Source organism: Plasmodium knowlesi (assembly GCF_000006355.2).
Source record: "Plasmodium knowlesi strain H genome assembly, chromosome: 2".
Taxonomy (NCBI): domain Eukaryota; phylum Apicomplexa; class Aconoidasida; order Haemosporida; family Plasmodiidae; genus Plasmodium; species Plasmodium knowlesi.
In genome coordinates, this window is record NC_011903.2 from 474,998 (window position 1) to 489,925 (window position 14,928).

Consider the following 14,928-nt stretch of genomic DNA (forward strand, 5'->3'; position numbering starts at 1 on the left):
GGGCAACAGAGTGAAGCTTCTTTTTAATGAAATACTAATACAGCACCTTTGGAGGAATTTTTTTTTTTTTTTTTTTTTTTTTTATTTTCCCATTTCTACACATCTGTTTTGATCATTACACGGGTGAATTCTGAAACGATGTATTTCCCCCCCATTGTCGTTTCCCCAATCTTCTACCCCTTTGCAGAAGGGGCCATTTCCGAAATTATCAAAATTTGTTTGACACAGGGGAGACGAAAGGTTTGCATAAATTTTCTCCCAGCGGTTAGTCCATTTTAAGCGCTTTTATATTCACTGTAGAGACACATGTGTTGATTGGTTTACGGAGGGAAGAAAAACTCTCCCACATGAGTGGAGATGGTCCACCACAAACACACGCAAATAGGAGAAAAATTTGGACGCGGATGCTCCCCAATAGAATAATCACGTTGTGGTCCCCCGAAGGCAAACTGCAATCCATTTTGCCCATCCGACGACGCTCTTCTTTTCATTTTCAGTAGCTAACGCGTAAGTGGACTTATTTACATTTTGCCGCTCAAAAGTTGGAATAAAAAACAAAGGTAAAAAAACAAAAATGACGAATAGTGGGTGGAGGAAAAAAAATTAAATGATAAAAAATGCCCATAGTGTGCTGGTATGGCAAGGTAGAATAATAAAGTATACAATAAAAAAAAAAAAAAAAAAAAAAGTGAAATTAAAAAGGTTTTAATTTGTCTATACACGAATGGGAGGAAATCGCACTGCGTAGTAGTGTGTAAGAATACATGCACACAATGAGGGTGATCAAAGTATAATTAATAATGGAAACTCCTTTTCTTTAATTCTGTGAATGAATTAATTATACAATTGTTGTAGGGGAGAAGTAAAGAAGGGAGGGGGAGGCAAACATAGCATTATGATATACCTGCACATTTTGTCAAACATGCATGCAGTGTTGTCAGGGGCGTACTAATATATATATGTAATCGCATTACGCACGCACCACTTGTACGTACAACGTTCACCGTATGTAGCACTTCCCCCCGCGCACCTGCCACGCGTGGATGAAATAACCGTAAAACGATGAAAAGGAGAAAGGTTAATTAAAACTGAAAGTAAAAGTGAAACTGAAACTAAAATTAATAAAAATTATAATTATAATTATAATTATAATTATAATGAGAATTACAATGAGAATTACAATGAGAATTACAATGAGAATAACAATGAGAAGGATATAAACCAATGAAATGTCAAATTTCGCAGCCAAAGATTAAAAATAAGGTAAAATGCTCGTGCCCGCATGCTGCAAGAAAGGGGGGGGTCACTGGGCTTATGCTATTTTCATTCCCATTTGAGGCTTCGACTGGGATGGGGCATGGTGTTCTCCTGCGGGGTGAAAGGGAGAGGGACAAATGGGACAATGTTAACCTCGTACGGGTAGGCAACCATAGCAACACGCACACAAAAAGGAATCGCAAAAGGATGTGTACCCTCCTTCAAAGAAGTACTTCTACACATATGTACATATACATACACAGCGCAAATGGGGGTAGATAAGTTGAAAGAAGAAGGTACTCACCTATAATGATGGCGAACTGCTTGTTCTTCCAATTTATCGTGTCGTCATTGGACCTCCAAATCCTCTGTCCGTTTTCAAACTCGAAGAATGTGATTTTGTCGAATATGTACTTGGGCAGGAGGGTCCTTTTCCTTATCCTGTTCTTGATATCCAGCATGTTATCATTTGGCTACGGGGAAGGAAGAAGAAACGTAAAAAGGAGGGGGGGGGAGTATATGCAGAAGTAAGTAGCAGAACGCTGAGACCCATAACGCAGATATGCATAATTATATTTATGTGTTTGTTTGCGTTGGTGAAGCAATTCCCTACATCAACGAGAACGTCAAAACTGTAGCCGAAAACTTCCTTCGAAGGTGTCTGGTTGAAAACGTGAATTATCTAAAAGGGGAAGGTGAAAAGGAAAAGAGGAAATTAGCGGAGGGGAGATAACATGGTGGTGCAAGTGCTGGTACAAATGGAGGTATAAATGGACGTATAAATGGAGGTGCTATGTTTTCCCCCTTTTGGTATTCCCGCATTTTAGCTCGCGCAAAATGAAGCGGTCAAAAAACTGGTTAAATTGTAAACAGAAAGAATGTTCATTTTTTCCCCTGATGCATGGAGTTGCCTGTCGGGGGCGCTCACCTTCAGCTGATCCGTTTCTATCAAATGCTTCTGCTCGTCGGTAAAATCAGGCTCCATCCTGAGCGGAGTGACATAGACATTTTTGATATGGTTCGTTTTGACAAAATCCATTTGTATGAGCTGTTCATCATTGTTCAGATATTTAATCTTGGGGCCGAAGGTAAAGAGCAATCTAAATTTTTGCTTCACGTCTATTCCTCTTTTTTTCAGGTAGGGATTAATTTCTAATTTAATTTTGTCGATTAAATCTTGCACCGTTGTGTAATTGTTGGAGAAATAGGGTTTGTTTCCCATGGTGCTACTGGACCTGTCTGACATGGACGATCCTGAAGCCTCACTGCTAGAGTCTTGATCCCCTTGGAAGGAATTTTCTTCCTCTTTATTTTTATTAGGTAGGCTTTTCTTAAGCTTAATATGGCCTGTAAATGCCGCAACGGACTGTACATTCGCGTTGAACAAGTGAACTACATAATGGAAATATTTGGGGGAATCTTCCGGGTAGAGTCTCGTGAAGTATTTGTAATGAAATGGAAGAAGAGACAAACAAAAGGTTTTCTGTTCGGTGAGTGAGTTATGCTCTAATGCTATGGCATGTTGTTTTATTAGCGTTTCAAATGGCATGGGTCCATACGTGGAGCTACTATTTTTTTGGTAATTTTCACCATCCGAATCGGAATTAGAGGTAAAGGAATCAATATTGTAAGGGTTAAAATTTATAGGGCTATTTAACGGCGGGTACGGAAAAATCAGCACATGTGTAGGGTCCACATTCATTCGGTAGCAGACATGTTTAAAGATCTGTTTCGTGGGACATCTTATGTCAATATCCAAATCGATTTTACATAATTCCTTTTTTAAAAATATAAAATTAGAATCAATATAATTCAAACAACTTTTTTTTAAATTCCTTTTTAAAACAACTCCTGCACAATTCCTATATTTCCCAAGCTGATAAATGGGATCATATAATTTAAATCTGAATCTGTTTACATATATTTTTCTCTCCACAAAATCTAGATAGTCGCATATGACATAAAAGGGCAGAATGGGTTCTTCCTTGTCTTTCACTCCACCACACTTTTTGATAATTCTGCTTCTCCTGTTTTTTCTCCTCCTGTTCGCTTGGCTTCTCCCGCTTCCCAGGGGAACATTACTGCTCATGATGCTGTCATTGGCGGGTTCACTGCTGTGGGCGTTGCCGGATGGATCGTTTGAAACCATCAGATTGGGGGTCCCCACCTTTGATGACACCCCAATTACGTTTTCTGCTTCCGCACTCACGTTCTCGTTAGATCCCATCACATTCATACTGTTTATGCTGTTCATATTTTCCTGTAGCAGGGCCCTGCTCCTGTCGTTCATGTGCGCCTCGGTAGCCTCATCATTGTCAGTGTCCTCGCAAGTTACATTCTGTGCACCACCATCCCCTCTGTTCTTATGATAAGAATAAATGCTATCGCTCACGTGTTCATCGTCCATGCGTATCGTACCATCAGGTGTTTGTTTTCCCTCCTTTTTGCAGCTCTTGCTTCTGTTAATTTGTTCACCGCTTGACTCTCCTACGTGTGATACCTTGTCTGTGTTATTCCTTCGGTGGTCCCCCTCTTTTATGAAGTTATGACCTAACTGATCTACCTTGGGGGGTATTCCTATGCCTTTAGAATTTTCACTCTCCTGGCTCTTACTACAACGACTACCGTCATTGCTTGCCTCCTTAATATGGCCCCCGTGTTTGCGACCAGATTCTTCCGTTTTGATCTTGGATCTTCCGCTCTGGCCTGAGTGGCCACCAGAATTCGCATAATTGTCTACTTCTGTTGTTGCCTTGGAATGAGCCATATCAACATACGCTTCAATCTTTTCATCATCCGAATTTAAGTTAAAAATATTTCCTTTATATTGATCACTGTTTATGGGAGCGGCCGAAGGATCCACATTATTATGTATCCTCATTTCGGTTGAGGTAGCCATTTTTTTTTTTTTTTTTTTTTTTTTTTTTTTTCGTTTCTTCTTATGATCATATATTTCGTTTGTGTACACAGATTCTAATGACTCCTCCGCGTTGAACATGTAGTAGGCCGTGCTCTCCGATGTGTACGTCAGATCGGAGTTAGCCGAGGAGCAAAACGATATTTCGGAATCGTTCCTGGCGATTAAATCGTTTGAAATGTTATTCTCGTTGGAAGAATTAAAGTTGACGCTGGGTACTCGCAAATTGCTATTATATCGATAATCGTTCCTAAGATCACTGTTGCTGATTGCTGAGGTGTTTTTCCCCTTTGTTATTCTTTCCCCTAACGCGGTGTTACTATTGGAGGTGCATTTATACAGCAATTCGTTTGCTTCACCCTCATCGTTTTTACCTGTGTTAATCGTCAAGTTGGCTATTCCGTTTTCAGCATATCCATTGGTGCAATTTAATTTTTGTAAGGAACCCTTCATCACTGCTTCGTCGCAGTTTTTTTTTTTCTTCTTCTTTTTGGCTTCTTCCTTTTGTATACTACCTTTCTGAGGCACTCTTTTTTCATCATCCGTGGAGAGATCCGAAGTGGGAGGAGAGTAGAATGGGTACTGATAATCCCTACAAATATTTACACACTCATTGTTATAAATATTAGGTGGGTGTTTCTTCTTCCTTTTAAAAATTAGTTTTTTGTTGTTAAGAGAAGCTTCCTTCACGGACATCAACATGTTTTTACTTAACAAGCAGTAGTCATAGTTCATTCCGTTCTTTTCAAATTTGGTACTTAACTTTTTCAGACAGAGGTACAGATTCATCACTTCTTGGCTGTTCAGATTTTCTTTCGTCATATTTAGTGCATTGAAGTTTGCGTTTTCAACATCATCCATGTTTTCGTCCATTACCTGTGTGTTGTCCTTTATTTCGTCCATGTTCAGCGGAAGGGGGGGATCTGCACGGTGTGCGTGCTTTCCATCATCTGTGTGCTGTGTATAGAGGGATCGGTGTACTCCCTGCACAGGATTCTCCAATGAACGATAGTAATTCAAACTTTTGTCATTTTGGTCCTTCTCCCTATCTGCCTCAGATTGACCCAATTGGGGGGTGCCTTCCGTTCTGTCAGATGCTACTTGAATCTTTCCTGAGTTCTCCTTTTCTGTCTCCTCGCTACGTCGAAAAATCTTTCCATCATTCTGATCCTCTGCGTAGGCGAAGTAATTTTCCTGCTGCATACGGTTTGGAGTGGCAAAGTCGAGATTAGCATCCACCTGGACTGGCACTTCAGATTCCGTCTCCTTTTTCGTCTTCTTTTTTCTCAGATTGGAATTGGATCCAATCAAAAAATATTCATCATTGAGAAGGTCCTTTTTGGAATGTTCATCAGAGCCCCCATGCGGGTTCGAAACTCCTGTTCCTATCACGGGTGGGAAGGCACAGTCACCGGAATCAGACCCCACTGAAGGCACCTTGTAGTAAACTCCATTTTTATTACTAACAATGTAACAACAGTTCTGCATTTTTTCAATGAGTTTTTTTTTCCTGTACAAAATTTTACTGAATACGTCTGCATTAAAAAACAGATCATAGGTGATTTGATTCTCTTCTGTGAGAAAAAGATCCTCCTTCCTTGTGCCCAAGCGGAGGATAAAATTTTTTTTCTTTTCCAATTCTGCGTTACTCAAGAAGTTAAAGATTAGGATGTCCCCCGGAACCATTTTATTATGAGCGATAATTTTTTTTGACTTTATTAAGTTACACTTATTTTTATATTCAATGAAAATTTTAAAATTCAGAGGGTCGTCTACATAGTAGTATTCTTCCTCTTCATTCAGGTAATTCCTCCAGAGCTCATAATTATAGTTGGTAATGTAACCCTTTTTCATTGCCTTTAATATTTTTTGGATAATTACTGATTCTAACTCCTTGGGCTTGAGGTACACATCGCAGTACATGATGTCCAGACAGATAAGGGCCGTATCACCAATTTTTTCTTCTGCGTAGATATCAAAATATTTAAAAAAAAATAAAACGTTCTTATTTTTTGTACTCGAATTACTTTTTCGAATAGATGTTTTTTTGTTATAGGGCAAATATAATATGTCTATGGTTGGGAATAGATCGTTGGATTCTTTGTTCGTTTTTTTTAGAAGTTCGTAGAGATACAGTTGACTGTTGACCTTCATATCAAGGGGGAAGTAGCGGTACACATCATTCGTGGGAAGTAACACGTAGAAACATTTCTTCTCCTTTACATAACCATTCGATGACGAGGAAGAGGCAGAGGAGTAAGAGTCCTCTTCCCCTGAGTGGGACAAATAGGAGGAAGAATAATAAGACGAATTGTTTGACGAAGAGAAACTTTTCATTCTAGATTTATTCACGTTGGACGATCTCCTCTTCGATCTTTCATTCTTCTTCCTGGATAAATATTTAAGGTATTTATCTATCGACTTTGTGCTGCAGCATGAGGGAACTGAAGATACGGTAGAAATTGAACCATCCGAAGGACAGCTCTGCGAAGGAAGCTCCTCAGAGGACTTGTCACACGCGTCATTTAGGTCGAGGGATCCCTCCTCTGGGGTAGTACACTCTGCGCTAAAACCGCTCTTGCTTACTCCCTTTTTCGACCCATCCCTTCGAGCACCCTTCTCCTGAATGCACTCGTTCCACTTCTTTTCGTGCCTTTTTTTCTCCCGTGATATTCCGTGTTCAGATCGGCTGCGTCCATTTCCATCGCTACTTTCGCGATCGTTCCGGCTGGATGTAGCTCCCGCTTTGTCACGTTCTCCTTTTGAAATTCTCTCTCCCTCGACATGCTTGCCCAGGAGAGCTTGACGGTATGGGTCTCCACCTTCTCCGGGGGATTCCGATTTGAGTAACATGGACCTGGATTGGTCCCCCACGGGGCGATTGTCCCTCAAGCTGGGGGGGGGCTTTTCCACCTTCTCCATTTTAGCCTTCTTTGACTGGTGCAACAGATAATCCGCGCGCTTCTTCCTCTTGCAGAGGTAAATCTTCTTTATGATTTTCAGAATTTTAGAGAAGGTTTCCAAAACGGTTTTATTCCTATCAAATTTAATGTTGAAGAGAGACGGAATGCCAACTGGCGGTAGGTCACTGAACGACTTGTATAGATAAGAGTACTTGTCGAAGACTCTAATTTTTACATATTGTAATATTTCTTGTTTCAGTTTCGTTCTCCTTCTGTTGATAATTTCTTCCATCCTACATCTTTTAACAACCTGTGGGTTCACTACCGCAGGGTCGCACTCCTTAATAAGTTTCGGGATGAGTGATTTCTTTACATAGACGAGCATATAGGCGCTATAGTGTTTCATCCTCTGCTTAATTTTATCAGCGATGTCAAAATCGTACAGGTCAGTCTCCATGTTGATGTCGTATCCACCGAAGTTGTCGTTAATCACTGAGTACTCACTCACGCGAAATATTTTATCATCATCACATTTCAACCAGAAATTTTCATTATGCTTATAACTGAAGGAATAGTAGTGTCCACTGTTCATATTTCCTTGGTGCACTGACACCGCTTGTAGGACATATTCCCCTCCATTTTTACAATATTTAGACAGATCTAATTCTTTGTAAAATTCGAACCGATTATTCAGCTTAACCGTTTCCATTCTTTGCAAATCGAATGTGAATCTTTTCAGGAGAAATATACAAATATTTGGGAAGCTCAAAAATCTCATCCCTTTTTTTGCTTTCTGTTTTCCATACCCATCCGTTTCGTAAATATTATCTCCTTCTAGAACCTCTGCCTCGATTGCTTTATCAAGGGATTCATAAATGTTGTTACATCCTTGTACGTCCAGCTGAATATCTTCGTATGTCTCTTTTCTCACACTTTTGTAATCTATGTCTAGACATTCTATATAAGTCTCTACTTCTCCTTCAAACATTTTTTTCACTGATCCTTCGACTACCGTTCCTTTCATTTGTTCTTCCACCTTGTCTAGTAACAACTTTAGCAACTCATGTGTGTCCTGTTGTGTGAATACATCACTTGCGTCCCATCCAAAGGATCTGATCAACTCTTTACACGACACTGCATCATTCATGCAATGCAATTTGTAAAATAAATTTTGTAACGCCAAGGATGTTGGAAGGATATTTTTCTTTTCATTTTCTTCCTCCAGGAGGATATTTTTGTAATCTATTTCTTTCGACTTATCATATTTTGTCTTTCTCTTTTTTTTATGGTAGTAAGACGAGGAGGTCGAAGAGCAGGACACGTAGGACGACGATCCGGAGGAGGTGATTGACAGGACTGACATGTCGCTGTCTGAGTAGGATCCATCCTCCTCTCCCCGCAGGGCACCATGGGTCTCATCTTGCTGATCATCTGTACAATAGTTATCCTCGGCGCTACCATACACGTTGCCGTCACCTTTGGCACCCGAGCAATGAAGACTACCCGAGGGCGATGATTCTCCATTACGCGGCACAGGGCCTTCTTCCCCCTCCGAATAACCCACAGCATTATTCACTGAGCTGTCATTTTCTTTCTTCACGCTATCACTTCTCGTTAAATGAAAATTGTTGTTAGAAGCGAACTTCTTTTTCTTCTTCTCCTTGGACAGGGTCGAAATGTTGGACATGTTATCGGAGGAGCTAAAGGGAGACATGACATGATCGTTATTTTCAGCCTCTTCCACTTTTCGCTCATTTCCATATTTGAAAATTTTTTTTTTTTTTTTTAAATTCTTCTTTGATTCGTAGACCATGCCTTTTTTTTTGTTCTTCTTACAATTCCCTGTCATCACCATTTCGTTGTTATATCCTTCGCTTTTATACAAGGAATTATCGTAGTATACCTCACCGCTATCGTTGTTGCTAATATTGTTTTGCACTCCTCCTGTATCTATGGAGGGATCAGACGACGAATTGTGCACATAGGCATGCTTTTTATTGTTCTTTATTTCGTACTCATTGCCCCCAACGCCAGGAATGTTTGGAATTTTGGAAATGTCGTTGCTGTTGATTCGACCAATATTTACAACCTTGCTACGTCGATACCCTTCCCCTTCGTTGTTGTTTACCTCCTCATGCGGGGCGTACATCTGCTGATATTCGCTAATAGTTTTTTTCTCTTTGACATTTTCTACTTTATCCGCTTGCAGCTGATGCAGGTGGTCATATGGGCGTTCCATCAGAGGGGATCCACTGAAGGGGGACCCATCCGCTAAGGCTGCATTATGCGGTGCCCCCAAGGGCTCTTCCTTCGAATGTCTAAGGTGACCACTGGTATTGCTTCTATTATCGTTGTCATCGCTCCTTAGATGCCTCATCCCCAGGTCCTCATTCTTCATGTCATTCTTTACTCTGTTCTTGTCATTATGCTTTTCCATTTTGTACAACTCTGATTCATCAGGGTTTGAAATGTTTTCCGATCCTCCAAAATGTCCACCTTGCATTCGCATATCGTGATGAACCCCATCCCGTTTGTGTTGGTCCCCATAAGGATTGCCTTCCTCCCCATTGTTGTCGCTAGGCGTGTAGGGCACCATCCTCATGGGGGAAGTACCCTTGTACTGCTCCGAATCGGAACTCTCTACACGTTCAAACTTTGTCTTTTTCTTCTTTCGGTTCATGGCTTTCTTGGAGTCCACCTGTTCACCTTCAACAGTCATCTTGGCGGTGTCACCATTGAGGCACAACTTTTTCCTCCGTTTTTTTTTTTCAAATTTTTTCTTAAAAAATTCTAAGGTTTTCTCCCCAATAATATTCTCTATGTTAAAAATCATCATACAAACAGCTTTACGAAAAATGTTAATATGGTATAGGAGTTGAAGCAGAGCATTCATATAGCAAGTGGCTCCATGATTTTGGAGACCAACAAATCCTGTCCTGGATTTGCTATCATAGTTTATATCTCTGCTATTTTTAAAAGATTCTGAACCCAGAGGGAAAACGCCAGCCCTTAACACAATTTGTCCATTTTCGTTGATAAATCCTGGCTCCCTTAATTTTTCAAAGGGCACAAAATTGTGCCAACCTCGATCAGTATTCAAATGAGAAAAACTAAAGTGATCTATTTTGTAATAGGATTTTCTGTAATCCGCTAAGTTTATTAAAATTATATAATACTGAACAGTACTGAATCCCCAATCAGGAACCCAGTCATCCTTTGCGATGGCTTCAATGAAAGATGATGCCACTGGGTACATATAATTATTGGACCTGGACTTTGCAATAAATAAAAGCCTAAAAATAAAATTGGGACATACTTTCCATTCAGAGTACACATCTTCATTGCTTCTAATTCGATCGAAAAAATTGTCCACAACTAACTCGACTTCATTTTCTGTAACCTCCCTCAGATTTTTATGACTGTATGGTCCATCAAAATTTACATTTTTACTTATTTCAAAATGGTTTTTGTCGGATAGATTCTCTCCTTTCTGGACGTAACTACCATTTTCATCATAACTATCGTCTACATAAATTTCATCAATTTTGCATGCCTGCATATTCTGTTCATGAAACCGATTAAAGTTATTGTAATGGTTGTACGTATTTATCGGATCGTTTAGCATCCCATTTTCGTCTCCGTTCCCACTATCTGATGAGTTGCTTCTTCTATTCCTCGAGTAGTTCTCCTCCTCATCGTCGTTGCTGTTGTACATTTTCGCTGTTTCCTTCGATTGGAATGTTTCACATGTGTGCGGAAGGGCACATATGGGGTAAAAGATCTTTCGCAGATGAAGCGAATGAAAAAAACAGAACCAAATAGACAAAATGAAATTGATTTAACCAACTAAGAAATCTACATATGATCGCCCAGACGACCCTCTGATAGATCAACTACTGGCACGAACCCTACTATTTTATTTAAATACACATACATAGGAATGCGCTCGCCGTGGCCTGCACGGGCGCATGGAATGGAAAGATTTATTCTTCGTAAAGGTGTACATATAAAGTATACATATATATATATACATACAAATGGCCATATATATAAGGTGCTGATTTTTTTAAAAAACAAAGGTGCACTTTGGAAACGTCATTTTTACGAGAACGACATCGGCATTCATCTTTAGTAGGCACGAAATGGACGCTACAAAAGAGAGAGAAAGTATATCTGGTTCTGCATAAAAAATGAAGGCACACTGGTACCCCTTCGTTAGCTATAAGTCATCTCTTCAGCGGTGGAACATGTTCTTATGATAATATGTGCTCCTATTTTTCTTCTCAGTTTCTTCGTAAGGTCTTTTTGTCCACTTGTTTGGTCTCCTCCTTTGCATTATACGCATACGGGAGGAAAGATCTGCTAACTCGGATGAGGTGCACATTCCTGTACATGCGCATGTGCTACGCCCCCTCCTGGGCACACACTCGTCTGGACTTGACCTTCACACTATATCGAAACGAAGAATTCCCAAAGGGGGCACACAACTCACAAATGAGAAGTTCCGCTGTCAGGATACGAACAAGAAGGCCTCCTGTAGTAACGACGATGTTTTGGTGATCTGCTCCTCCCCCACCCTATGTTCTAATTTGACACAAGACACAGTTCCCCCCGGGGTGCTACAACCACTACCAAGGGTGTAATTACGTGTAACTCACCTGTGGAAACTGCACACGTAGGATATATCCTTCACAAGGAAAGTAGTAAAAAAAAAAAAGAAAAGTGGCAAGGATAAAATGCTTGCATATATATTGGTTACTATAGTGGACCTCATGAGTGTTTTTTTTTTTTTTGTTTTTTTATCTCTCCACGAGTCCACTCGCCAATTTACAACTAAAACGAGAAAATTATAAGAACATATGAAGCAGAAAAAAGAAAAAAAACGAAAAAGTACATATATTACAAAATGCGAAGTACATGTGTATATACGTATTATATACCCATGTACATAAGTACGCATGCTTGCTATATGGTTCAACACCTGCGGGTACGCAGTGAACTTCACCTGGGTGTATAAAAACGTGTACTAAAAACGCATATGCTTATGCGTACGCAGGTCAATAAATGAAGATTAATAGGTAATATTTCCAACCTCAAATTAACTCAATTAAAAAAAAAAAAAAGGGAGAAGAAAAAAAAGAAAAAAAAAACTAAACAGCAAAATAGCGAAATGAAAAATAAATAAAAAAAATGCATTTTATGCTAACATGTTAAAAGGGCGGGAAAAAAAAAAAAAAAAAAAAATACATCCTCTTACGTGCGTAGGAATTGTTTTTATGTAGATTTCTATGCAATACTATTTTGCATGTGCCACACGTGATAATTACGTACACGCGAAGAAAGTATGCATACGAAAGATGGCCGGGGGTGTGGGCATGGGATACACGTGAAGGGTGCGAGGGACTACCATCCAACGCGCAAATGGCGGAAAAGCAGTGTATAAAAATTGTGTACAATTATGTGCAATAGTGTAAAAGTCACGCACAGGTCATTACAAAATCATATGCACGTATGCACGCCTCCTGTTTTGCTTCAAAAAATGAGCACTGCCTTATGCTCGCCGCCCTTAACCACACGTGGGGAAGACGACAATGCGAAGGGTGGTTAGAAGGCTAGGGAAAGCGCCAAGCTGAAAAAGGAGAAAAGTCCAAGGAGAAAAATGCAGGGAAATTATGCAGCAAAAAGGGAAGAGAAAAAAGTGCAGGAAAAAAAATACGTGCAAAATTTTGGGTACACTTTTGCATTGGGTCGAGGGGGCGCCCGAAACTAGCACTAATGGGGAAAACTCCGCAAAAAGCTGGAGAAATGGTCGAAAAAAGGGCGCCAAAGAAAAAAAAAAAAAAAAAGGCACACGTCACACTGACCAACTAAGCAATCATTGGAAAGGACAATAGAAATGGCTAAACGCCCACGGAGGAAGTACACGGAAAGATCCGGCAAAATGAAAAAAAGGAGAGGACAACTGAACGTAAAAGTGAATTCATATAAAATATTATCCTCCCCTGGTAGCTTTATTCTTTTCCATTTTTTCTTCAAAATTTATACTCATTCCTTCGCTATATTTGCGTACACATTTTTTAGGAGCTACTTTCCCACAGTACGCCATAATGAATGGGTGGGGATATACGGATACCTCTGCTTAAGTAGTGAAATGCTGCACACGGTGAACAAAAAAAAAAAAAAAAAAAAATGCAAAGAAAGCAGATTAAAAGGAAAAAAAAAATATATAATAATAAACCACAGTAGCAAACCAAATGGAATACAGTAGCACATAACAAAATGGACGCTCCCCCCCTCAAAAAAAAAAAAGAAGCCAACAGATCAGCGGAACATAAATGAATAGCTAGGGACAAACGAAAAAGAAGCAACATAGGTATACCTTCTTAGCGTCACAGTGATGATAGTATATATATAGAATGGTGTAGAAATGTGCCTTCTTGTGATGCATATTAATTAGGTAAGTTCAGTTCAAATGCCATACCTTGGGTGTACTCTTCATCACCCTTAAGTTTATCATTTGCGTGGAAAAGGACGGCTAAAATGGGAAAATGGGAAAATGAAAAAATGAGGACACCCCTGCTGATTTACCTTCTCACGTTTGCATATTTTCCTGGTGTGCTGATAAAATTTGACAAACAGGACGAGGAGCAAACGACACAGCTTTAGCCGTAGCTCTAAAAAAGGGAGGTAACCCAATTCAACGTTGTTGAAAAGTAATTCATAGATAAGAGTTTCCATTATCAGCTACGTTCTGTGCATGTGCTAAAGTTTGGACCGGCACATTGTGAGGAAAAAAAGAAAAAAATTATTGGTAGGGGAACGACAGGACTACACTTGTTACAAAATATATAAGAACGGAGAATTTTTTTTGCGGCATTTTTGTGGCCATAAACTGGAAAGGGATAAAACAAGGGAAAGGAGTGTCCAATTTTTTATTTGTCTAATCGATCTTATTTATGGCCCCCATGTGCATACGTGAAATTGTTCGTCTAGTCGAATTAATTTAATCTCCCCTCCATCACGCAATCATTTTTTTTGCCAATTTCTTAACTGTTCCAAAGGTTTGGTTAAAGAAGTACACATGGTATATTGTTGTCTTTTCTCTGTTTGTGCACAGAGAAGGTGGTGAATCTAAAGTGCTTTTTCTTTTTTTTTTTTTTTTTTTTTTTTTTCTTTTTTTCTTCCGGTCAATACGCCTAACACTAAATTGCAGTTATATGTACAACCGAATTATTCATATTTCTTCTTTCCCAGCGTGGCTACGTGATCTTCCCCCGTAGAACACGATGCGTAAAGGCGTTTACCACAACAAACGGGTAAATAGGAGAAGACGCTTTTGCGTCTATCCTCTTTTCCTTTTAAGAAAGTCAAAAAAAAAAAAAAAATAAATAAATAAATAACATGTGATCTGGGGCATTGTTATACACACAAGGAAGATGTCCCATGTCCTATTTGTGTTTTTCTCTCATTCGATACAATTCCAATTAGTTCAAATGGATAAACCTACGTGGTCTTTTAATCTATATTTATTATCAACTGCCTTGCAGCGATACGCCTTTTTTACACATTCTTTGAAATGGCTTTGTTTGCCTTTTGAACGCAGGAGTAATTACCAAATAAATGGAGATACCGTGGATCATTCTGATCAATTTCGCATGGTCAAAAAGTGGAAGACCTAATTTTTGTGCATTTTAGAGTCTACATTGAATACCCCCCCCCTTCCCTGCACGGTCTCCTATATGACTTTTCCATCGTAATAGTGGAACGGAAACAGTGAAACAGAGGGTGAACCTGTTGAGTGAAAAATTTCGAATCGTATATTTTCGTAATGTTCCCTAATGTGCCATATTC

At 39.5% G+C, this 14,928-nt stretch overlaps 1 protein-coding gene across 1 annotated transcript; it reads right to left on the reverse strand.

Annotated features, from left to right (window-relative positions):
• Positions 1–1,312: 1,312 nt before the first annotated feature.
• PKNH_0211100 (ubiquitin carboxyl-terminal hydrolase, putative) lies at positions 1,313–10,792 on the reverse strand (the record flags this gene model as incomplete). The annotated part of the gene is made up of 4 exons (XM_002257747.1): positions 1,313–1,368; positions 1,562–1,730; positions 1,871–1,939; positions 2,186–10,792. The coding sequence occupies 4 exons, from the start codon at positions 10,790–10,792 to the stop codon at positions 1,313–1,315; spliced, it is 8,901 nt and encodes a 2,966-aa protein (XP_002257783.1).
• Between the last annotated feature and the right edge of the window lie 4,136 nt (positions 10,793–14,928).